This window comes from Pseudopipra pipra, chromosome 3 (genome assembly GCF_036250125.1).
Source record: "Pseudopipra pipra isolate bDixPip1 chromosome 3, bDixPip1.hap1, whole genome shotgun sequence".
NCBI classification, from domain to species: Eukaryota; Metazoa; Chordata; class Aves; order Passeriformes; family Pipridae; genus Pseudopipra; species Pseudopipra pipra.
The window spans coordinates 7946113-7972435 of NC_087551.1; the positions used below are offsets into that span (position 1 = coordinate 7946113).

General features: G+C 41.5%; 1 protein-coding gene across 3 annotated transcripts; it reads left to right on the forward strand.

The window, feature by feature from the left end:
- Positions 1-12294: 12294 nt before the first annotated feature.
- C1D (C1D nuclear receptor corepressor) lies at positions 12295-26035 on the forward strand. Of its 3 annotated transcripts, XM_064647610.1 has the most exons (6): positions 12295-12486; positions 13127-13298; positions 20649-20795; positions 22083-22149; positions 22614-22669; positions 25481-26035. In XM_064647610.1, exons 3-6 carry the CDS (start codon positions 20649-20651, stop codon positions 25655-25657), a joined length of 447 nt encoding a protein of 148 aa, XP_064503680.1. In that variant the 5' UTR covers positions 12295-12486; positions 13127-13298; the 3' UTR covers positions 25658-26035. The 3 variants fall into 3 exon arrangements, with proteins under 3 accessions (XP_064503680.1, XP_064503678.1, XP_064503679.1); XM_064647608.1 differs by lacking the exon at positions 13127-13298; XM_064647609.1 differs by lacking the exons at positions 12295-12486; positions 13127-13298 and adding an exon at positions 19591-19694.
- Positions 26036-26323: the final 288 nt, after the last annotated feature.

The following is a 26323-nucleotide window of genomic DNA, read 5'->3' on the forward strand; positions in this document are numbered from 1 at the left end:
TAAAGCTGTGGGACTGCCCGTGGCAGTGCAGGTTCAGCCCAGAGGAAAGACCAGGTGGGATTTCTGTGGAACTGGGCCAGAGCTATTTGGCAACTTGGTGACGGCCTTGGCCATAGAACGCTTCCATTCTTTGCTGGTCTTTTTGGGAGGACCTGCTTCCCACAGCACATCCTGCCCTTGCAATTGTACAGCGTCATCCACACAGGACACTGGAAGTGGGTCAGCGTTGCTTGATGGCTGAAAGAGTATCCGGGGTCTCAAGGGCAGTGAGGATCTGCCCTATGCTCTGGCCTACCTCCTCCTCAGCCACCAATGAAGCAATTGGCAGGGAAGTTTTGCAGGATCCTGTGGAAAAGGGGATCACAGCAGAGTATCTCTTCCCTGTAATACGCTTCATTGTGGCAGGAGGCCACCCAAGGCTGATAGACTCTGTATTACACCCTGACCTTCTTCTGGGGTGTCCCTGTATGTTAGGGAGTGTTTTGATTGTCTGGAGCTTAATGATTGGGATGATGAGGTTAAGCCTTTATGGGTAAGAACTGGGAGAAGGCCCACCCACAAGGCAGATATCCTGGTGGGAGTCTGTTATCCAGAATGAAGAGGCAGATGAAATATTCCATAAGCAGCTGGGAGAAGTCTCACAAGTGTTACTCCTTGTTCTTATGGGGGACTTCCCAGACATCTGCTGGAAATACAATACAGCAGAGAGGAAACAGTTGAGAAGGTTCCTGAAGTGTGTGGCTGAACAAAGAGCTTTGACTGGAACTCAGTATAAAAAAAGAGAGATTCTGACCTGTGGAAGAAGGAGCAGGCAAATCAAGAGGACTACAAGGATTTCATGAGGTTATGCAGGGAGAAAATTAGAAGGGCCAAAGCCCAGCTGGAACTTAACTTGGCTACTGCCAGACAATAAAAAATCCTTCTATAAATACATTAACAAAAAATGGAGGGCTAAGGAGAATCTCCATCCCTTATTGGATGCCAGAGGAATCACAGTGACAAAGGATGACGATAAAGGCTGAGGTACTTAATGTCTTTTTTGCCTCAGTCTTTAGTAGAAGACCACAAGTCTTACAAGGAGTAGCTGAGGGTACTGGGGTTGTTTAACCTGAAGAAGGCCCAGGGGAGACCTTATTGCTTTCTGCAACTACCTGAAAGGAGGTTGTAGTGAGATGAAGGCTGGCTTCTCTCAGGTAACAAGCAATAGGACAAGAGGAAATGGCCTCAAGTTGTGCCAGGTGAGGTTTAGATTCTATATTAGGAAAAATTTCCTTATGGAAAGGATGGTCAGGCATTGGAACAAGCTGCCCAAGGAAGTGGTGGAGTCCCTGGATGTATTTAAAGGACATGTAGATGTGGTGCTTGGGGACATGGTTTAGTGGTGGTAGACTTGGCAGTGTTGGGTTAATGGTTGGACTCAACGATTTTCAAGGTCTTTTCCATCCTAAACAATGGTATGATTACATGATTCTTAAGCATGGCAGTGAAGCTGAATATTTTTTCTCACTATGAAAAGCCCATCAGCAACATAAATAAAACAAGCACAGGCAAACTCCCCTAGGTGGCTTGGGATTTTAAGGTTATGAAAATTTAAGACATTCTCTGAAGCCAGAGGATGTGTGGCTTGCAGAATGGCAGTAAGGCCCACAGGACTGCACAGCAATCAAGACCTGATGGAACCTTTTCCTGTGGCAGTGGCTCAGAAATAGTAGCTCAACCTGTTTACAGATTGCATTGTATCAGTTGCCCACTGTCAGACTGACTGTTACAGCCTTGCAGCTGAAATTACTTTTTTTTTTTCAAGTAAATTATTAGTTAAGTCTCCACGTCCCTGCTGCTTCCAGTTCTTTCTTTTACAGGAGGAGGCTGCTTACATTAAAACCCACCAATGGCAAAATTTGTGTTACCTAAAACATCAAGGACCTGATTTTTTTGTGGGAACATTTGCATCAGCACAAAATGCTTCTTTATCCTTACTTTGCACAGACGTGTGACACAAACCTTGAGTTGTTCGTGGGATTGCTGGGAAGGCTAAGGGAGTTGTCCCTTCTTGCCTCCATCCCTGTGTCACAAAGCATAGTGGAACCTTGCACCTCTTCTTCTGCTGTTGTAGCTGTTTCTGGCTCTCATTATCCTGGCATGTTGCTCCAGCCTGTCCTACATCTGTCTGACAGGAATTTATTCAACACTAGCTATGTCCTCAGTGTACTAAAGAATTTTTCCTCCTCCTCTCTTCATTTTTTGTCTTTTGCTTATTGTTTCATGTTTCTGGAAGAGAGATAATCTTCCTAGGAGTATTCCCAGCTTGGAGCACTGTCGAGGACCAGGAATCGGAATGGGAACAATTCCGGAAATGGAAAAATATGTACAGCGGTTGAATGGACTTTACACATTGTGTGTTTCCCCCGAATTTGTATCTTCCAGCCATGCCCAGGCTTGCTCACCTCCCCGCTCCTCTGTGTTCTCTGCCGATTGGCTGGAGAAGCTGCAGCAGGAGACAGCCCCCATTTGCCCTTTCCTCCCTTTTTCCCACGGCCCAATCCTGGTTTGTCCCCCTGCCTGTCTGTCTCCTGCTCCACCCTATGTTCTGGCCCTTTCCCTCTGGATAAAAACCCCGCGTGCGCGCTGGATTAAATATTCTACCTGCACCCCACCTTTGTGTCCGGGATCCGTGTTATGTCGCGGTCCCATTCCCCTCCCCATTTCGGACTGCGACAGATGGCGTCCACCGTCGGGCAGAAAAGGTTTTTACCTTAAGAAAACCTCTCCCACGCCACAAAGGGCTCAGACAGCGCTGAGAGAAGCGTTTTCGTCTCGCTGGTCCTTCCCGGTAGAACCCCAGATTACGGCAGGATAGCCGCCGCACCGAGAAAGGTGAGCTCCGGGAAAAACCTCTAATCCCATCTCCCACCCTCACAAAATAATTTCGCAATGGGCCTCTCGCTATCTACCTCTCAAAAATTCGTGTACCGCAAGCTTAAAGACTTTATTTTGGAAAATGGACACCCTTTAGACAAAAAATCCTCAAAATCTCTTGCTAAATGGCTTGAAAACAGAGGGGAAGCAGTCTCCGACAGCATGTCCCTGAAAGACTGGGAGAAAATTGGATACAATATCTGGAGAGCGAAAGAGAGGGGAGATAAAACGGCTACTGAAGCGTTAATTGCTTGGAGATTGATTTTGATGGTGCTACAACATCAAATAACCAGTCCCAATGAAAATCTCCAAGAATCTGAACAAAAATCCAAGCCCCCACCCCAAAAAATGGACAAGCCCCGAAGGTCCCGGAGCGGCGGGGGGGCGGGGGAGAGCGCGGACGGCGGGAGGGTGAAACAAAGCACAGAATACCGACATCATGGCGTAGGCGAGCTGAGCGGCCTCGTGGGCGAAACCCAGGAGAGCAGGGAGCGCGCGCAGCGTGGAGAAACGGCGTGCAAAGATTTCGCGCGTCTCCCGCCGGCACCGCCCCCCAGCCCGCCCGGGGAAGCTCGGCCGGCACCGCCCCCCAGCCCGCCTTCGCGTCCGCCCCCCTACGCCCCCGGCACGACCACGGACCCTCCCACCAGAACGCCCTCTCCCTCCAGCGCCGCCTCTACCCCCACGTCATCACCCTCCCGGGGTAGACGGAAACTAAGGAGCAGGGCCAGGGGCTCTTCCGACGATAACACCGGGGAAGATAGCCGCGCCCATGAAGCCTCTGTTACCGAGGCTCCCGGTAGTTGCAGGATGACAAATAACTCTCTTCCATGCAACGATATTTGGAAAGCTTTCCGGACAGAAGCCGCACAGGCTAACGATGCCGAGTTTTTAAAAGCCTTTCCAATATACCTAGAGGAAGGCCATGCCCCTCAGTGGCGTCCGGTGTCTTATACTATGTTAAAGGACATCAAAAAAGCGATTGTAGAGTACGGTTTAGGCTCACCTTATACTGTTGGACTTTTTGAATCATTTTTTCTCGCCTGCCGGTTAATACCATATGATATCAAAGCGGTAATTAATGGACTGCTATCCACCGTGCAGGCATCCGTTTTTGAAGCAGAATGGAAACGCCTTATAGTTAAATATGTTAATGAGAAAATGGAGAGGCATGGTATTCCTGTAAGCAATGCTATTGATATGCTGTATGGAGAAGGTAACTATGCCAGCCGACAAGACCAGGCTCTTGTGGATTTAAAATACTTAGATATTACAAAAGATCTGGCAATGGAGGCCTTTAAAAAGGTTGCTGATGCATATGTCCAAACACCCTCCTTCACCCTAATTCATCAGGGCTCAGCAGAACCTTTTGTGGACTTTATAACCCGGCTAAAAGAAGCTATAGCACGGCAAGTCCAGCAAAAGGAAAGCCAAGACATTCTGTTTAATAAACTTGTGATTGAAAAGGCTAACGAAGATTGCCAACAAGCCTTAAAAATGCTAAAGGATCCTACACTCCTGGAGATGATAGAGGCCTGTAAGAATGTGGGGTCTAATTCTCATAAAGCAAGACTAATAGCTGAAGCTTTAGCTGGACCACAAACCTGTTTTCACTGTGGGGAGACAGGACATATTAAAAAGAACTGCGCACGATTAACTACAAAGACTGAGCTTCCCAAGACGCCGTGCAAACGATGTGGAAAGGGCAGACACTGGACTAAAGATTGCCGCTCTCTTACTAACATTTATGGACAACTGCTACCCCCGAAAAGGTCACCAGACTTAAGAAGAAAAGTGACTTTTAATTCAATGCCAGATCTTAAACAGTGCACCTGTGAGCTGTCAAGAAACAAGGCAGCACCCCCTCAACTGCGTTCCATCCTGCGTAGCCCATCCCTTCAGCAAGTGCCAAGAAACCACAGCAATCCCTGCAGTTCCCTTATCATGTGATCCCAATCCTAAATTCTCCCTTCTAACATGTTCTGCTTACTTTCCAGGATCGCGTAGTCCACAGAAGACCACTATCACTAAGCTTTTAGACACCATGGAGCAGTGGCATCTCAGGCTGGAAACAATTTTAGGGGGGGAGTCACTCAGCAAATGCAGCTGTCCACTTGTTTTGAAATTTTGCTTTCTCTGTTTGTTTTGTTACTAACTATTTCTTGTGTCACAGCATGCTGCAGGAAAACCATCACAAAAAATATCTTTTTAGCCGTGCCTCATTCAAACAACAGAGGGCGAGATGTCGAGGACCAGGAATCGGAATGGGAACAATTCCGGAAATGGAAAAATATGTACAGCGGTTGAATGGACTTTACACATTGTGTGTTTCCCCCGAATTTGTATCTTCCAGCCATGCCCAGGCTTGCTCACCTCCCCGCTCCTCTGTGTTCTCTGCCGATTGGCTGGAGAAGCTGCAGCAGGAGACAGCCCCCATTTGCCCTTTCCTCCCTTTTTCCCACGGCCCAATCCTGGTTTGTCCCCCTGCCTGTCTGTCTCCTGCTCCACCCTATGTTCTGGCCCTTTCCCTCTGGATAAAAACCCCGCGTGCGCGCTGGATTAAATATTCTACCTGCACCCCACCTTTGTGTCCGGGATCCGTGTTATGTCGCGGTCCCATTCCCCTCCCCATTTCGGACTGCGACAGAGCACCATGAGGCTCAGGTTTAGACGCAGCACTGCAGCAACAATGAAAAACAGCAGTAAAAGTCAGGTGCAGGTAATGAAATCCGTTCAGTTCAGTTGCATTCCACACTAAACCATTTCATTTTTGGTCATCAGTCTTCCTGCAGGGATGACAGAAACTCTCCTTTATGTTTCTTTCTGGCATAGCTCAACCAGGCAGGACTTTGTGGCCTGTTCAGCAGATGTGAGGGACAGACACTCCTGCCTTGCAGAAGTGTGTGGTGGCACAGGCCTGTGGCATCTTCATATCCAGCAGCGTTTTCCCTTCCTGACATTCACATTCCCTTCCTCCCACCTCCTTCTGTTGCAGAGTGTATAAGAAACACAAGAGCAGCCACACTGGATTAGGCAAAAGACTCTTCCAGTCCCTTATCCTGCCTTTTCAGGGGCCACGTGCAGATAAATAAATATTAACAAAAGCCCCTCTGAAATGACAACTACAATTTGGGCCTTAAGTTTAATTTACTACTAAAGTTGTTCTAGGCTTCCTGCTGAAACAAAGTTGGAATATAAAATACATGGTTCTATTGAATTTATGCACAGAAGTTATCAAGTGAGACCAGTAGAATGCTAATGCATTTAAAAATAAACCTCAATTTCTAATACAATTTACTTCTACAATCTTAGTAAGAGAGACAGCTGTAAAAAAATTAAAGCTTTACATACTAATTAGAAGAAATGCAATCTTAGAACAGTATCAGAACAAATACTCTACACATGGTAGATTGCTTTCAATTTATTTCTATAATTTCCATATATAAATGCATATAACCTGATATATAGGGAATAAAGCCTTGTATGTTTAGTAACCAGATATGGTACCCAGCACTTCCCCACATCCTGTCATTTAATCTAGTTGGCATGAACACAAGCTCTTTTGATCTGTACTAACTATCACTATCTCAGTGTAGATCTCATCCTCCCTATCTATGTTAAAAAAGCTTTAATCAGAGGGTTTAAGCCAGTCTTATTGAATTATATTATTTTTCCTCCCTAAAACAAAGCTCCATCAAGCTCAGTTTCCCTCTTTCCATGTACTTTTACATCTGTATTTTGATTAGAAATGTTATGTTTTCATAAGAAAAAAGACTCTGTGTTTAGCAGGTTTAAAGCCATTCTAATTTAATTTGAGTGCAGAAAAAAAGGTATTTCCAGAGCATTTTAACTGAAAGGTGAGTCTAAGTTCACCTGGGCTTAGGCATCCACATGTGTTGTCCCTAAATTCAGCAAACTGTATCACAGCATGGAAAATTTTGGATGTTACACTTCTTTTCCACTGTCTTAATGTCACTGCTACAGGTTTTTTAGTTCCTGAAGATGTAAGAAATCCCTTTGGGTTAGCCTTGAGACTCTCTTCCCCTTCTTACTCTGTAGGTAAGAGAAACAAACCTGGCAGCCAGATACCTTGGTCTCTCCTCCTGGGCTCACCATCTGCATCACAATAAATCACCCTAAAATCTCCATCCCTGCCCTCCCTCCCTGCACATGTCTGGTCTCAGCAGAATTCAGGCAGAGGCATAAATTACCACAAAAATGGCATCGAGCCAGGCAGCTGCCTGTCACTGTCCTTTTAGGAATGTTTGCCTTCTGATTTACCACAGGAAACATCTTCCACCGAGGGGGGCAAGTCCACATCAGCCGGCAGGTACTGGCGAGCAGATGGAGGATGCTCGTGCTTCGGCTCACTCCTGCTACACCCTCTTCTGGCAGCTTGCTGGTCTGCCCACACATCGGGATTGCAAATTCATCAGATGACACTGCAAAGAAATGGGCCCTCACAAACACAAAGCTCCTGCCCCAGAATGCCCAAGGTGGCTGAGACCCTTCAGACACAAGTGTGCTACACCCACTAACAGCTCTCAAACTGGTCAGCTCGCCCTGACCTGGGATTTTAAAAGGTACTGTTTCATACTCTGCTTTTACCTGTACTTTGGCCATAACTTGATTTTAAACATGCTAGGCCAAGAACTGTCACGAAACAGTTTGTAGCTCAGGTGACGCAGGTGCAGACTAACTCTTGAAACAGTTTAAAATGTGATGCTGCACAAGTTTAGACACTTTAAACATAAGCTACAGACCGACCAGAGGTAAAACAAAATTTCTCAGTGTAGTCTCAAGACAGTGTAGCTATACTCTCATTGACTTAATCCCTTGTAAATCTGCATTGGTTTAGCATTTTCAACATGGTTGCTGAATCTCTAGAGGTTTAAGACAGAGACTGACAGACTAAAAGGGAATGTTCTCTGTGTTTGGATGTACTGGCTTCCCAGTAATTGCTAGAAAGGGCTTATGGTGGACACCTGATAAAAGTGTCTACTTAGAAAGGCTGAATTATTTAATGAAGTGTCTCTGATGCTCTCATTTAGACCCACATTAGAAGGCCAAAAGGAGCGATTAGTGTCAGAGGAAGCTGGACTTGCAGACAAAGCAATTCTAGTGCTTTATTTTCTCCCTTAGGATGACTACAGATGCTTATTGCAACCACCTTTTGCTTTTGGTCTGGTTTAGAGTCTGCATTTTTATCCTGCTAATGATTTATTAACCCTTTTGTTAAAAGTAGCTTCTAGCAACCTGCCTTATATTCCCACCATATTCACAGCATTTTTTAAAAATTTACCTTGTCTTCTACATGAGCATCTCCCAAAGCTTTTTCAGTGGCACTATTTCTGGGAGTTGGAGTAGCCACAACTGGTCTGTGCATCACGCTTTGCATGATCCAGGCTGTATAATGATTCCAGTGAGGTCAAGACTACAGGATTTGGCCTCCGTATCTGCTCCACAAAGAACATTAACTCCTCAGGAGTCATTATATAGTATGTACAGTGAATGAGATACATCATAATAAAGCAGTAATTAAGTTAAAGATGCCTGTCACTTTGACTACTTTGGAGAAAATATTCAGGGTTGTTTTTCTGTTGGTTTGGGAATGATAGAGAAAAATCAATAATCATTCAGAGGCCTCTCAAATGAAATGGCTTCCATTAAGTACCAGATGGCAATATAGCTTTTCTTGGATAGATTTTTGTATAGATATCCATATATAAAATAATAATATATTTTCAGAGTGGCACCAGCACAAACCAATTGAATTACATGAGCTGTATCTCAATCAGATTTTGGCTGGGATAAATGCAAATTCTTAACTCCTCGCTCTCTGCTCTTGAAAGCCAAACAATCAGTACAGCCATTTTAAGCAGAAAATGAATGCTTATATACCTAATAATCCCCTGAGTGAACTGTCTCAAGAAATTCCAAGACTTGTGGTACCAGTGTAGGAACTCCAGTTAACTGAACAAAAGTATAAATCTGTAGTAGTCTGGAGCCAGTGGTAGCACATCTATAACAAATGTAAACCAGTAGAAGGAGACAGAGCCACACTGTATGATCAAGAAATACCGAGTACAACCTGTACTGCATTAATGCTTTACATGGTTACAATCTTCTGCAAACAGAGTTGGCTGAATCTGAACATTGATCAGCATGTGTTGCATTTTCCTTTGATCTTGTAATTGAAACAAAATATTGGGTTTAGGAAATAAGACTCTGGCAACAATTCCTACCTAACATTCGGTAAATCAATTAGTCTATCAGCTTCCCTCCCTGTATTTCCCAACCTGTGACATGTGAATACTGAGGTAAGAATGAACTAAACATATGTTAAGTGTTCTAACATCCTTGTAGGCACTTGGTGCACTGGAACTGCAAAGTATTATTTTATTTATGAGTGCAGGTCTTGCTAATTCTCTGCTACCCTTCAGGCTTGCATTTCTGACTTTTTTTGGGAAAAAAAAAATCTCCTAAATTCCCTTTTACCTACACTGCATAATTCTGTAGTTATACTAGAAAAAATGAACATGAGAAAATAACTAAGAATGTGTTTTTTGAAAATAAGAAATGGTTATGAAAATTCAGCTAAATGTATTGTTATTACCCTAAAATATTAGCAGAGAGTAGGGATGTTATTCCCTACCCCAGTGATTCTACTATCTGTATGTGTGTCCCACATACAGCTGAAAGGTTCTTAAATAATCCCTATGTTTGCTGCTTTCATAAATACTCTGTTATAAATACATATATATATATTTGTATTGCCTTTTCAGCCCTTTTTGGTTGAAACTGAGAACCTAAACCTCCAAATCTCCTGGAGGAAAAGGAGACCGACAAGATGTAAACAAGTAACTACTCCATCTGAAGATCTTTAGATATGCTTCCAACTGGGAGTAGGGAGACTCTTATTTGCAGTTCATACTGATTCAATTAGAACAACACAGGATAGCACTCAGATGTAAGCCAGCTTATTAAAAGGAAGCTCACTTTTGCAGCATTTTAAATTGCACTGAAGGTGCAGGGAGGTGCACTGAAGCTAGACAAGACCCCAAACTTCTACTCCTGTTCCCTTCACAAACACACTTCCACTTTCCCCAGCCTCGTCCTTCTCCAGGCTGGACCTGTTCTTCTCTTCCTCTAGAAACCCTGATACTGAGCAAGCCAGCTCAGCACATTCCCTTCAGGCAACCAGCCACGACTTAATCAGCCACATACACACTCCTGCATAACCTACAGTTGAGAGCAGGCCCTCTTCCCTGAAGCATTCCAGTGATCTTATCTTGATCTGCCTTGGAGGAGACAGGCTGCAGACTTGAGCTACAAGAAGCTTCAAACAAGACTGTTTGAATAGAAAGGAGGTGGAAAAAGGTCTTTGGCAAGTAATGGCAGTATTTTTGATGCAGATACTGACTTCTGTTTCACTATTTATCAGAATGTAAATATGTAAAAAGCAGATCTTATCTTTGGGAGCCACAGATGTGTTGGTACCATCATCCAGTCAGCCAGCTCTCGCAGTGGAACACTATTACTCCACTGCGTTTTGAACCTGGATTTATTTGCTGAAATCTTATAGAATTATAGAATAGTTTGGGTTGGAAGGGACCTTAAAGATCATTTAATTCCAACCCCCCTGCCATAGGCAGGGACGCCTTCCACCAGACCAGCCTGCTGAGAGCCCCATCCAACCCGGCCTTGAACACTTCCAGGGATGGGGCACCCAGAGCTTCTCTGGGCAACCTGTGCCTCACAACCCTCACAGTCAAGAATTTCTTCCTAATATCCAATCTGAACCCACTGTCTGTCAGTTTGAATCCATTCCCCATTGTTCTCTCACCCCATGTCCATGCAAACAGTCCCTCTCCATCCTTCTCTTAGGCTCCCTTCAGGTACTGGAAGGCCACAGTTAGGTCACCCCTAAGCCTTCTCTTCTCCAGGCTCAACAATCCCAGTTCCCTCATAGGAGAGGTGCTCCGTCCCTCTAATCATATTGGTGGCCTCCTCTGGACTTGAGGAGAAACACAGTGGAAAACACAACCATTAGAAACCGACCCTCACTCGAGGGTGAGGCGAAGATGTGGAGCCTCAGGCAGGAACAGGCACTGATCCGCTGGAATGCCCCCGTGTGATGGCTGGGATTTGGGTACCATCTAAACTCAGTTTGTGCCTCCCTTTTTCCAGGAAGCAATTGGGAATGCGGAACAGCTGGAGACGTGTTGTGCCAGCTGTTTACCTCCTCTACCCAGAGGAGATGGCTGCTGGAAAGCATGTTTTCTGCCTCAAAAGAGCACTGTAGAATCCCAGAAGACAAGGGGCTAATGTGTATGTCTTAAACACTGATAACTGGATGGGTTTGGAGCCAACTGAATCATCAGTTCTGGGGCAAACATCCTTGTTGTAGTTCCTAGAGATAAGCACAACACGGTACAGCCCGAGTGCAGGAATGAGGCCAGAAGTGGGCATGGACTGTAGGGGGGATCAAGACACCTCAAGATCCCCAAAGCCCTCTGCCTCATTTCCAGAAAGGTCTGAAACAATGGACTGTGCATGGTAAATAATTTGCCTAGAAAGCGAGAAACCTCTTCAGGGCAGAGAAACTTGTCCTTATAAAGCAACTCCCACCAAAGCTGGGCAGTGTCCCCCAGGGCCCTGGACATCCTATCAGCTGGATCGACACTGGAACCAGGACTAGGACTGATTTATCTTTCTTTTTTTTCTTTTCTTTTTTTTCCCCCTTTTCTATTCTCCTTTTTTATTTTTCTTTTGCTTTTATTTTTCTCTTTTTCTTTTTTTTTTATTCCTTTTTCCTTGTCCTTTTCCTTTTCCCATCCTTTTCCCTTTCCTTTTTTTTTTCTTTTCTTCTTTTTCTTCAAGGGTTGGACTTGATGATCTCAGAGGTCCCCTCCAACCCGGCTGATTCTATGATTCTTTTTTCCTCTCTCTCATTTTCTTTCTTTTTTTCTCTCCCCCCCCAACTCATCTTTCTTTCTTTCCCTTTCTTTTCTTTTTCTTTCCTTTTCTTCCTTTTTTTCTCCCCCCTCTTTAATTCATCTTTCTTTCTCTCTCTCTCTTTCTTTTCTTTTTCTTTCCTTTTCTTTTCTTCTCTTTTTTCTCCCCCCTCTTTAATTCATCTTTCTTTCTCTCTCTCTCTTTCTTTTCTTTTTCTTTCCTTTTCTTTTCTTCTCTTTTTTCTCCTCCCTCTTTAATTCATCTTTCTTTCTCTCTCTCTCTCTGCCCCCGCTCCCTCCCCATCAATCCACCTCCTCCTCCCTTCCCTTTCGTCCCATCCCGTTATCCCAGCAGCACTGCCGTGCGCTTATACCGTAGCTCAGGGACTGACTTACACCGATTTCCGCGCCAAGCGTATAATTTTCTGACTGTTCGCGGACCCTCCGACCGCTGTCACCCTATTTACGAACCTCCGGCTCTCCCTTCCCCTCTCGGGTGGCTCGTCACATCCCTCCCCTTTCCCGTATCCCGGTCCCGCCCCGTGGCGTCACCGCCGGGCGCCGGCGCCGCTCCCGCCCCGCTGCCGCTGCTCCCGAGTGTCCCACGCCCCAGGTAAGAGCGGGGAGAGACCCCCGTGTGTGTGTCCCCGGGAGCCTCCCGGGGTCTTAGGGCTTTCCCGAGGCCTTGGCAAAGAGGGAAGCGCGTTGTCGGGAGTCGGGGCCGCTGGTGGCCGCGCACAAGGGGGGGACACGCGGTGTGCGCTGCTGGTGTTGGCTGCGGGCGTAATGAACGCAGCTTATGGAGTGGTTTGGGTTGGAAGGGTTGCCTCAAAGGTCATCCCGTTCCAACCCCCCCGCCATGGGCAGGGACACCTTCCCCTATGCCAGGTTGCACAGAGCCCCATCCAACCTGGCCTTGATTGTTCAGTGCACGTGGCATTACATGGCTTGACATGTTCTAATGCATGACTTGGTTACATATCCATGAAAAAGAGAATATGGACTATAGGCTTTGCTTACATACCCATGAAAAAGAGAATATGGACTATAGGCTTTGCTTACATACCCATGAAAAAGAGAATATGGACTATAGGCTTTGCTTACATACCCATGAAAAAGAGAATATGGACTATAGGCTTTGCTTACATACCCATGAAAAAGAGAATATGGACTATAGGCTTTGATTACATATCTACGAAAAAGAGAATGTGGAATACTGGCTTTTTTATATATATATTTTTTTTTTTTTTTAGGCTGTGCTGTAGGCAGTAAATTGTTTTATTCCTGTTAAAAAGGGGCTTGAGGAGCCTTGAGAACTTGTTAGCTGTTGTAAGAGGAGTGTTTGTTTCAAGGACAAGATACAGTTTGCATGTACAGGCCGTGGCTAAAGTAGTTCAGCAGCACTCTTTTTCCCTTAACAGAAAGGTAGGTGGTACTTAAAACTACTAAGCTCGAGTACTTTGTAACAAAATAGGTCTTGTTCCAGTTCTCTCATGTTGCTGAAAGGGTGAAAATGTTGCCTTCCTTACACTTTGTAACAGCTTTCTAAAGCTTAGAAGGGACTTTGGCTTGCAAATTAAAATTTACATTACGCCAGTTTAAAGGCCTAATTTCTGAGACAAACAAAAATGGAATATCTGGGTTGTAAAATCAAAATTGAAAGGTGTCTGGCACATTTCTTGGTTTTAAAAATATAAAATAACAATGTAAAATACCTGGATATTGCTTATCCCATGGGAGTGTGATCCTTGCTAAAGAAATTAGAAAATGCTCAACACAAGCCTCTACTCCAGAATGTAAGAAACTTGAAAGTAATTGATAGAATTTTTAGGCTTCCCGTTAGAAATGCAGTGCAGAAGTCACACAAACCTTTCAGATAAGTGCCTTTTCTCTTTGAAGTGGTTTAAGATTTTCAGGATCACTTTAGAATCGTCTGTGATCTGCTTTTCCTATAAATAATTAAACAGTGCACTGGAATGGTACTGGCCATCACAGCTTCTGGTACATGTTGCAGCATCAGAGCTGAAAAAGGCAGCTGAGAAAGAAGAAATGCAGGTCACTGCTTGAGTGGTGAGAGGGAAGCTTGATATTGTTAACTTGAAAGATGGTGCCAAGGGGATGGGATAACAGACTATGAAAGATTTGAGGTCGCAGACTTGATTACCTCTATCTGAGCTCTTTATTTTCACTGTAACCTTTTCTCCATCCTTCATGCAGGCTTGCTGTGAGGCTTTCTGCAGGGCCTCGGGGTATGTGACACGCTTAGTTATGCCATCACACAGTATTTCCCATTTCTCTAGAAGTTGCATCATGTTATCAGCTCTTAAATTCTGTTTAGAGGACAGTTAGAAAAGATTTTGGCCTTTTTTTTCTTGCATTAGTGAGATAAGTTCTAAGAAGACAACGCTTAGAACACAACATCCCACAGTTACTGTGTTATGTTCAACCAAAAAAATGGGTAAATATGCTTTTAATAGTGTCAGAGTCTTGTTAGCACAGTCAAATAGCAAACAGCCAAAATACATTGAGGTCACTGTTCAAAACTGTACAGAGAGGTGCTGCACAAAATGCAAGTAGAGGAAATTGAATTCTGATAGAAGGAAGTGCTTTTTCATGCATTTTAGAACCGGTGGCTAAAGGAAACAAAGCAAGTGGTCAACAGTTTAAAAGAAATAAAAAACTCCTTGGCTTTAATTCTAGATATTCGTGGTGCTGATACTAGTGGAGAGTGGCAGTAAATTTTAGAAGAGGTTGTAAAGTCTGTGGTTTGGAGCATACAGGAGCTGCAGACTGGAGGCAGGCTCTTTCCTGTTCACTGCAAGTTTGGTAGGACAGAAGTATTCAGTGTTGATTGCTGTCCCCACTGTGTGTAAACTGCTTTGTCCAAGGAGACCATCTTTTGCTGTATGAGAACTTGGTAGCTTCAGTGCAACCAAAAGTGTGTGTTTTAAAGACCAGTTTAGACATACAAATTTAGCATCACTTTAGAGCCCCAGCCTTGAACTGAGCTGTGGCAGCATAGTTCTGAGTGTGAGAGCTTTTGTGAAAACCTCTCAGGAAGGAGTGTTCTGGACATACCTAAAGAAAGATGGTTTTATCATTGTACTTAACTGATGGGGGTACTGGCAGGTTGGAGCTGAACAAGAGCAGGTTATATTGGTTTTGTTCAGAAGAGGAAACGACTTTGCCATCAAAGATGTGGAATTTAGGACAGCTGATTGCAGAGAGTAAAAATGTTTTATGAATTGTGAGGATCAAGCTGAAGGTTTACATCAGGGATGGTCTGTGTGGATATAGATGGGGTTGTGGTGAATGTGGGTTGCTTGAGCCAAGCTGAGATGACTGTTTTCTCATGTGGTATCTGCCACGGGCTGAAGTGTAAGAGAGCCTCATAAATATTATCCCCTCCCTTTAAATTTTAATCTCCTTTTAAGACAGATCAGAATAAATTTGCAAATCCTTTGAAGCTCAAGAGATTTTTTTCTCAGAGGCGTCACCAAGAGCCCGATGGCTGTGAGCTGCTTTGTAGGATGGCTCTGTGCAGGTGTTGGTGCTGGATCCTGGCTTTGAAGGAAGGGTTAAAAATGATTGCTCAGCTGTTACCCATTTGTAGTATAGTGCAAATTGTGCACTGGCTTACTGCCATGGCTTGAGTTGGGATATTTTTAAGGGGATCAAGGTAAGCCTGTTGGTGTGCGCTTGATATTTCATGGTAGGCCCTTTTACTTCTGGCATGGAAATCTTTCTTGCAAACAAGATTGTGAGTTGGTGTTGCAAGAGAGCTCTAACTGTACTAGATGTGCTCTCCAGCTGCCCCAAGCTGGCTTGAAAGGCATTAATAGCAAAACAGATCTGTAGGCACCATGATGACCAGTGGGCAAGTAATTATTTATTATCAGCAGTAATACTAAGGAGTGTCTGTCACAGATGAGAGCCTTTTGTACTTAGAGTCTTGCAAGCATGGATTTCTCTGCCCAAAAGAGGTTTGTGGCCAAAGAACTTAGTCATGGTCTCCAGTAGCTTTAAAATTAGGATGCTGGTTGTTCTGTTCTACATCCACAGCAGTGAACTACAGTGTTAGAGCAGAAGGGACACCTTTGCTGTGCTTGCACATCCACTGTATTCACTGCAGGCTGTGAGTCAGAACTCACAAGAGGGAGAACAGTGCCAGTTTTCAGGAGCTGACAGATTTGATTTGTCTTATTGATGTTGCTAATGTGTTTGTTTTGAATTTGAGAGCGGGTTTTATATGCCCTGAGCAAAAGGTTTTGGGTTGGTTTTGGTTTTGGTTTTCTCTGTGTAATTTGTAAATATCCATGGGAAGAAGGAAAGTCTGATCTGATTTTTGTTAGGTGAATAATCAGAAAAAACCAAAAGATCTGAGCTCAGAGAGAAGGCCTTCTAGTGCTTAGGGAATATGTAAGAATAAACATGAAGTGTGAAGTGAGTTGCAGTATTTAGAACACCAAATTACTTCTGTCTTTTGTACATGTTACAAAATATTCCAAATACACAAGTTTTATCCTGAACTTGCAATTTTAATGCCAGTTGAAAGCCATGTGCATGACACTAACACTGAGCATGTTTTAATTGTCTTTAGGGGTTTCCTATTGCCATGTTGACAGATGCATGTAGCTTCCACTACTTTCCCCATTTATCTTCAGCAAAATCTCTCATAGAGGTACCCAGGGCCTAATTAGAGTTTATGTCTTTCAGTATGACAGAGTTTAGCTGTGGGAGTGGGCAGGAAGGGAAGTTTGGTTTTGCTTTTTAAGCCAGCTGGCAATTACTTTCTAAGGCTCGTGTTAAAGCACGAGATATATTAAAAAATATTCATAAAAGCCACGTGCTTTTATGCAGTTTCTCTTTTTCCTTTACTTACCTTTGTATGCCAGTCATGGGTGTGGTTTCCTTAAAAGAAGCCTGCAGTTCTTTTCGTTCTTCTGGAAGATAAATGTAAAGATGGGCAGTTTTGCTAGTTGTATTGTGCACAACCATCTGTATTTTGTTTGTTTTTATTTAAAATTCCTTAATACAGCATTGAACCTGGTTGTATCTTAGATCAATAGCCACATTAATACTGCAGCAAACTGCTTTTGATTGTCACCTGTTTGGTCTTCTTTATATAGACTGCAGAAGATGACATATTTTCTCTTTTTCCTTTTCATATTTGTGACTTTTCTGTGGTTCATTAATAATGTCCATCTCTTCCCTTTTTGTGGTTCCAGTGTATTACTTGCTTTGGTTTATATGTTTATTCATATGTTGACTGCAAAGAAAACAAGGTGTTAATTGTTTTCTAAGCATAAGTTTACGTAAATGTTTCTGAATAAATGAGAATTTATTTAGAATCTTTCAGAAATATAAGTATATCCAGAAATTTTCTACCTGTGTGGGAACTCATTTTGTAAAACATTTTTTGAAAGACCTAAATGCAATGCATAAATTTTCTCATGAAAATGCTTTACCTTTGCAATGTAAAGTCCTTTTTTCCCCTCAAATATATATTTTTGGGTTTTTTTCCCCAAGAACTACATGGCAGTTTTTGAGCTCAGGGTTAAAAGGCAAAGTTGTTTCTGGTAGATTGATGTTATGAAGTCAGACCACATTTTTCATCACTGTTTTTTTGCCCTTAACCAAAGTAGGCCTCTTCTCTCTTATGTTTATGGGTTGTGAACTTTCCTTTGCATTCTCATAGTGAAAGATCTTGTAAAGTATTACTTTTGGGCACAAAACCACAGCTTATGTGTTCTGCATCTTAAGTGTTACTGCTTGATAATGAAAATGCTGTGTTATTTCCTTTAGAATTCCTTATTGTTCACATGCTTACTCAGCAAGATTTTGTTACTTCTTTTATCTGAACATTTCTACTACTGTTAATTTTTAAAGTGGGATCTCTGTGCCAAATAAAATCTGCTTGAAAATCAGTAAATTCAAAACAGAAAACCTGTCCAGTAAACATCAACTTCAGGAACTGACTTAAATATTTGCTTGTTTGAAATACATGGAGAAACATTTGAAAAGGTTTGAGGAAGGTTTTGTTAGTGGTTTAATAACCGAGACGTAACTACTGAGGGCAGTATAGCCTTTAGGTGTGTTTAGAGAATCACTGAGGTGGTCTCAGTTCCTCCCATCCTTGGCTTTGTCATTCTGCAGGTGTGACTGTGCAACCTGTGTATTAATTTTGGCAGAAACAACTTTGTGGAGTTTCCGGTGTACACGTTTTCTAATGTAGTGTAATTTTACTCTTGTTGGTTTAATGTTATCAGAATTATTTTAGGCTGCCTTACTGTTGGCATGCGCCAGCACTGTAACATATCCTGCTTGGAGATTAGCAATGCTGAAACAACAGTGTAATGAAAAGAGAGAGGTCCCTACACAGCAGGAGTAGGAACTTGCTGGTTCCTGTTGAAATGAACAGAAAACACAAATTCAACAAGTTCTTCCTCCTCCCTGGGCAGAAGGAATGGACTTATCAATGAAGTCCATTGAAGTCCAATGCATGTTTTTCCCTTTCCTTGCTAATTGACAGTGTCAAATGAATACTTTGTGATATGAGGACAAACTTAATTTTGTCTGGTTCATAAGACAACAATCAGTGCAAAATGTATTTTGAAGTGTATCTGTTATCTTTCCTTTTATCTTCCTGTTCTTCTGTCTTATTCTTTAGGTCTTGCTTAGTCCAAAAAGAATATCAAATATCCTCTAGTGACTTTATTCTTACAACTGCTGTAAAACAGCTCAAGTTAGTTTTGATAACACATTCCTGCTACAGGCTTTTGTTGGTTGTTTTTTTATTCTTGCTGGTGCTGGATACACTGATAAAGGGAGTGAGTAAAGTTGGAATTTATCACTATGTTCATGCCTGTCCATCAAATTAAGACCATAGCAGGTCTGCTGCAGTGATGGTAAACTCTGCAGATTATTCTTGGATTGGATTACACCTCTCTCCCTCTATGTGTAAGCGTAGGAAATGTGTATGGACAGACACCTTCTGACCAAACTTAACTGTACTAATAACTGGAAAAATCTAGTTTCTTTTGTAGCTTTGAGGGTTTTTTTTAATGATGTATCATATGACTAAAAGTTAACAACAAACATTGTTTCTGAACCCTTTTAATCAGCCTAACAAGGGTGATTATAGAGCAGGTGCCCCGGAGAGAATTAAACACAGTGTTATCTTAAATGTCAGAAATAATTGTAGTGGTATTTTGCCTTTCTGTGGGCAGCATCTTGTAGGTCCAGGTCAGCTTTCTTGCTTAGGTGTGCTGCAGCTGACTGAAATATTATTTACATGTGTGGATTACATGCAGGGGTAGGGAGGGGACCTTCCAGTAGTTGTGGTTGGTGTTGTGATTCTGTACTCAGTCTGAAAACCAGCTCTGACCAGGATGAACAGTTATGCAGCTGAGTAGGGTTGTAATTCTTAACTATGCAAGCAACAGCAGTGAAACTGGGCTTGTTAATTGGCTGATCATATTTCTGGAATCACACTGGTGTGGTTGAAACTGGAGTTGCAGACAGGCTTGAGTAGGTCCACGCTGGTTTTTCTCCCAACCTTATTCCTTTTTGACTCCAAGAGGCAATATAAATAAAAAGCCTCTCTCACACATACCATGCTCTTACCAGGAAAAGGGAAAGATAAAATTGTTATCTAAGACAAACTCCAGTGATTTGACAGCTGTTTGCACTGACCACAGGGCTTTTGTGTTCATAGATAAAGTGCAACCTCTCCAGTTCCTGCTCCTGCCCTCTGTACTCAGCAGCTGGGGAGTGGGATTATCACACTCATCCTAAGGAGGAAAGACTGAAGTGATCCAGGTGCTCCCACTGTTCTTGATGCAGCTCACCAAAGGGGCAGGAAAATTGCATATTTCTTCTCTTCTTTCCTTAGAACATTCCAAAAGTTGTTGCTCAATCACAGAAGTCGTAGAAAATAACATAGCCCTAAGTAACATTAAATCCCAAAGATAATACGTGATTTATGATTTGAGAGGAATTAAAGAATAAGCCAGCAGGTGGCTTGGCAGTAACCAGTGCCATGGTACTATAACTGCTGGGATCAAAAAAGGGCTACTTTGAGATTTTTCGCATCTTATTTCCCAGTTGCTGTGCACTGATGTGTCTACAAGATATCCAGAGTATCCTGAAATCCCAGAATTAGCTCAGCTCTGTTACGGGTAGAGTTATATTGCAGATTATAATACCCCATAGAGAATTCAGAAAACTGGATACAGGGTTCACAAGAAGAATTTTTTTTGACCGACTGCTAAATTTAGCATTGGGAGATGTAACTGACCCTGACATAACTGGTGCTGAATAACCACTGTAAAGCTGAAGTAATGTCTGTTCCTAAGACAGGCTGAAGCCATATCCCTGTTTGGTTGTTGTGTTTTTTTTGGTTTTTTTTTTTCTGGTGTCCTGCCTGTTGCTTGGTGTAGCTCTTTATGTAGTGTGATTTATAGAGCACTTCTTTTAAACAAGCAACTAATTCCTTTCTATCACAGGCCATAAAAGCTACATGCTGTTTTGGGACCATTGCAAGAATAGGTACTACAGTCATGTCATTTGTAGTGCTCCTTCGTGCCATTTTGCAGAGCAGTCAGGAGATATCCCTGAAATTACAGGACCTTTTAACTGTGTCACTGTTGACATAACTTGCTAGAACTCTTCACAAGTAGGCATTTCTTATAATGTTTAATGAATAAATGTTAATGCTTTTGACTCTGTAGGTGCCTAATGAAAAGGATTATTGGTTTTGTTTCCTCTTTTCAGATGGAAATGTCAGAGGATGATAATAGTTCAGAAGAATACCCCACTGAAATTCATGATTATCTCGCAGCATTTGAAAAATCTCTTGGTTCTGTAGATGAGATGCTGAAGACAATGATGTCCATTTCCAGGAGTGAGCTTCTGCAAAAGGTAAATAATCTTCCTTTTGAAAACCTTTTCCTTGTTAATACAGGAATACTTGGGAACCTGAACTGAAATAAAATGGTCTGTTGGGTTTTCAGTAACAAATATGACACTTCCTACCCTTGATACGTACTATTTGAAACTCTTACATTTCTAAGATATCCAAATAGTCTCACAAATTAAACACTGAAACACATGCTAGTAAGTGATGATCTTACCAGTGAGTCATTTAGGTAGAGGACATTCTGGCTTATTCCTGACCTTCCTTGAAGTGCATGTAGAGTGCTCTTTGATAATGGAGAGGGCACTCACATTTTTGTCTCAGACTTCCTTGCAACAAACTTTAATGGAACTTTGTGTACCCGGGGGGATATAAAGGTGACCTGACAGCAGTGAGGATTGATCTGATTCTGGAAGTCTAGACTTGCAGAGCCTGAGCTGTCTCCTCTAGGTATGTTATAAGCATAAGTCTCTAAAATGTGGCTTTTTATCAGGGCATAAAGGTACTGCCTGAGAACTTCATACAAACCTCTCTTATCTTTTAACATTTAAAGCCTAACATGTAATTTCTTTCTGTAGGGCAAGAAAAAGCCAGCCCATGAGGGAGCTTCTTTATCCTAAGAGGATTTCTTAAACAAATAAATTATGAAGAAAACAGTCTTGAGAACACAGATCTTTTGACAGTATCCATGTTAGAACTAGTGAGCTGTACAATGATGTTATCAGAGTTTCTGGAAATCCTGTAGGACTGAAATAATAAATTGACTTTGACAGTCAAGGGGAAAAAAAAAAACCCTCATTACCTTTATTCTTCCTTTGCTTTACATCCCTAAATATTCCAGCATGCACTGAACACACAATATAGTGCTAACATTCATTCATTGTATATTCACATTTGAGTTTTTCAGCAATCTTAAGACTTTTTTTTTTTTTTCCCTTCCATTGATAGCAACAGCTATTTTTAATTAAATTATAGTGGAAAACCAGGGACTTATTTCTGACTATGGGAATAGTAGTCCAAGAGCTACATGCCAAGAGATTTTTTTTTCTTTTGGTTGTGTGGGACTGTGACATTTAAAATCAGACTGGGAAAATTACAGAATACTTGGAGAGGAGAGGATGGTTCTGTGGTGGCATGGAAGTAGGCGTAAACATGGTGTCAGGGAACTTGTGCAAAAATGTGATCCTTCTGTGTGTATTTTTTGACTAATATATTCACAATTATAAAAATCTGTGCATACCTTACTTAAAAATGTGCAAATGTGGTGCTCTTTTTTTTTTTTTTCATTCTAGTTAGATCCTCTTGAGCAAGCAAAGCTGGATTTGGTTTCGGTGTACACGTTGAATTCCATGTTCTGGGGTAAGTATGTGGTAGGAGGAAAGACTGGTATTTATGATTGCTATCTGAACACTTAGACAGCTGCAAACATTAAATAATCATGTTTTAGCCAAATAATTAAAAACTTGTGGTTACCCTGTGGACCCACATTATTGCCATCCGTAAGGTAAATGATGTTGAAACTCCAAATCAAAAATCTATATTTAGAAAAGCTGACTTTGTACATGCATGAAGATGTTTCTGTTTTTTAGTGGCAACCTTTTCTGTCCTTTTAAGGGCAGAAAGTTTAATCATGTTAGTTGTTCAGGGGGTTTTTAGCTGCAACATTTGATGATAACAGTTTGCCAGATACTTAACAACATAGTTAACTTCAATTCTTAGTAATGATTTTATGTGGAAACTGCAGTTTTCCTATGTGACTGCTTGACTGGGCCCTCAGTCATGACAGACTTCAGTTTCAAAAAAATCATGTTTTTTTCTTGTAGTATACTTGGCTACTCAAGGAATCAATCCAAAGGAACATCCAGTGAAACAAGAACTGGTAAGTTCTTTACACTGCATGCATCTTGCTCAGGACATTTAGCCCGTATAGAAGTTAAGAAATGTTTATATCTACATTTAATATTGATATGTTGCTATAATAGCATACATATGCTACATGGTGTTATATAACTATTTATGTACCCTGCTGGGCTCTCTAAATTAAGAAAGTAATATTTTTAGTTCCAAACAGTACTGTTTAAAGTAAAGTTGTAGGGTCTGCTGAAATGAGAAAAAAACAAGATGATGAATGATATCATCTTATCTTGTCTTTTTTTCCACCTTTGTTTAAGAATTGGGTTCTGAACAGAGCAGCTTTTCACTTGTATCTGTTAAATGGAAAAATGCTACATGTCTGATAATAATTTATAACTTCCAGTATGGCATTTTTTTCTTATAAATACTTGGAATCATGTTAATCTCTGAGGCTGCCTGTTCTTACTTTTGTATGACTCTAAAAGTAGAGTGTGGTTGATTTACTGGCGGAGACGGGAAAGAGCCCCCCTCCCCCTTCCAAGTCCTCCATTAATTCATTTTCTCAGCAGTAAAGAATCCAGTTCAGCAACAAAGCTAAAAGCTTTTTTGGCACCAGTTGTATGTGTATTGTCCAGTAACTCTGCATTAGTGACATATTTACAACGTATAATAAATCTTTTAGGTTTGTCTTTATGTTCCATTTAGATGCATGACTACGGTACAGAAGGCCGGCTATCTCGAAAATTCTGCTGACTTAAAATATCAAATCATTTTAGCCTGAAGAAAAAATAGAAATCAAAACTTCTCGCTACCCATTTTAATTCCTGTGTAAATGGAAATATTAAATCCAGGCCATCGTGAAATACTCACCTTAAATGTAATCCTTACATAACCAGTGGAATGGGAGATAGGGCTGCAAAATGTGGAAAGCCAGCCTGAATAACAAGAATATTTCTATTTTTAATTTTGTGAGGTTTTCAGTAGTCTAGACTGTATCATCTTAAAAAAAAATACATCAGTTAATATTTCATGAGCTTTCAGTCAGTTTCTTGTTCCTCCTATGTTATATAGTGTCTGAATATTTTGTTAATTTAATGATACTAAAAAATTTTATCTCTTCTGCTGTGGATATTTTATGCTGGTATTTTACTTCACAACTGCCAGTCTTTTTTAACTCCAAAGAATGAGTGAATTATCACAGCCTAGATTCTTATCCAGCTCTCTTTTCCTTTTGCAAGCCTCAAGGTGAATGAATGCACATTCCTTCCTTCCAAGAGCATTGTGATGTTCTTATTCATGTGGAAAGGGAATTAAAAAAGAGTGTTCTGTCAGGATTCTTTTGTTTTTAGAATTGCTCTCCTTGTGTACATACAGGAATTCAAACTGTATTAATAAAACTCACATTCAGGCTATCAGAATTCATTTCTTTTGTCACACTGACATTTTTTCAGCTCCTTTTTCCCATGTTGATACATGCAGGTTTGCCATCTGTTCTCATTAGCCATCTCAGCCACCAAAGAAATATTACAGTCGATCATGATTTCAGACCTTGTAAAGCTCTCCTCATTAAAGCTGTGTTTTTGCTACAGACAGGGAGGCCAGGTTTTTGACAGTTGCTTATAATGGTCACTGAACACTTGAAAATCAGATTCTGTAGTGTAGGTCTTGTAGCTTTTGTTCCAGATCCAAAGAGGTGGCAATGGCTGTGTGAGAAATGTGTGGGTTACAGATCAACATTTATTTTAGCAGTAGCCATAAATGTTCTGTTAATCCACATTTATAAATCAGGTATCAGGTAAAGGGCTACATATCTGTGTAGATATATGTTACTGTTGTTTGTATTACATTAACACCTGAAGGCCCTATACTTGAAGGCTATATTAGGCTAAATATGTGGACATGAAATCAAAAGTCAACCAAACTGTTAAATATTTTACTGAGTTACTGTAAGTGTCCTCTCTACTCAGTGAAGAGAAGCAGGCACTTAACAGAGGGGGATTTCCATCTTAGAGGGGTTAGTTTTCTCTAATTTTCTTTATTTATTTCAGAAGTAGATGAGGATGAGTAGGCACAGAAATGAGATTGTTAAACTGGGAGGGTATACTTGGGTGGGGCTGAGTCCAAGCCATGTGTTGTTCAAAAAAACTCCACATAGACACCAAATGACTGTGGTGGGCAAAGATGGCAAGAAAGTATCCCCTTGATTTATGGAATGGCAGTGGAAACAGGCTGTTTCTGTTATTTATGGTCATAAAAGAAGCTTCTGGTACAGCTGGAAATTCTTCAGGCTGCCTTATATAAGTTCATTGGTAAGTCCCCTTGACCATTTCAGGATCTTAAGCCATAGACTTCTGCGTGGTTGTGTGTGTAATGCTTGTAACATCTTTCTGACTTTGCTTGGACATGGTGAATGTATTTTTTTTTTTTGTGACGGTAGGCAGTATATTTCATCTATAAATCTGTCATATCTAAATATTATTTTGCCATCTTTATGTCGTCCAAACTGAGTTCAGTAATTTATTTTCTAACTTTGCTTGCAAGAACAGTTCTCATTTCAGTGTAGATTAGATGCAGAGTCTTCATGTCTGTAGGACACTGTGTTCCTGTTACAGTGGATGTCATGCAGGTATGGTAGATACCTGTGATGGACAGTTTGCTAAAGGGGATATCTCAAGTTTGCAAAGAGCCTGGTATATTTATTTAAATGATACTATTCTTCTAGGTATTATAGAAGTGTACAGTGTGGAGAACTTTTACGCATTAATTCATTTTAGCTGCAGTCTTGGAAGAATGGTTTGAAATATACTTTTCCTTTTTCTTTTTTTTTTCTCCCTAGGAGAGAATAAGAACATACATGAACAAGGTCAAAGAAATAACAGACAAGAAAAAGGCATCCAGACTCGATAAAGGAGCTGCTTCTAGATTTGTAAAAAATGCACTTTGGGAACCAAATGCAGAAAATGAACATAGTTCCAAAACTCCTGCTAAAGGAAAAAAGAGAAAGAAGGACTAAATCTTGGTTTTATATAAATTAGAGACACCTAGTACTTATTTTTAATTGCTTTGCATACTGCATGCACCTCACAGAGGTGCTGTATAACAGATTAAGTTACACTTAAGAATTTTACAGGACTGTATTTTGTCCAGAACACTTGTCACTGAGGCAATTGCATTGAATGTGTATCTAAAAGTGCCACTGGATGCATGTTTGAGTGACATCTCATTACCCAAATGATAAAGACCTGACATACACTTGCTGGTAATAAATACTAGTGATGTTTTGCTTATAATACCTGTGATTTACATTTTTTTTTTTACTACTGAATGATTTATTGACACTTTTTTATATGTCCTTAATCTCCTGAATATTAAAATGTTTCAAACAATGCTATCCTGTCTGTGGTGTTTATGAAAGAGCATTGTGTGAAATGCTGTGTTTGTAGAGTTTTGTAAGGTTTATTCACTGTGTTTAACTGTTTCCTTTTCAGCTTCTGAACTTGAACTTATGCCATATTCCCTTACTTCTGTTCCCTGTGAGAAAACAGAGCTTCAGGGGCCACAGGCAGACAGCCTGGATTCCACTCCAAGCCCCCATGTCTAGTCAATGGAAAAATTAGATATCCCCTAAGGGCAGTTTGTAGGGTCCAAAAAAAGGAGCAGGCTGGGGACAGCTATTAGG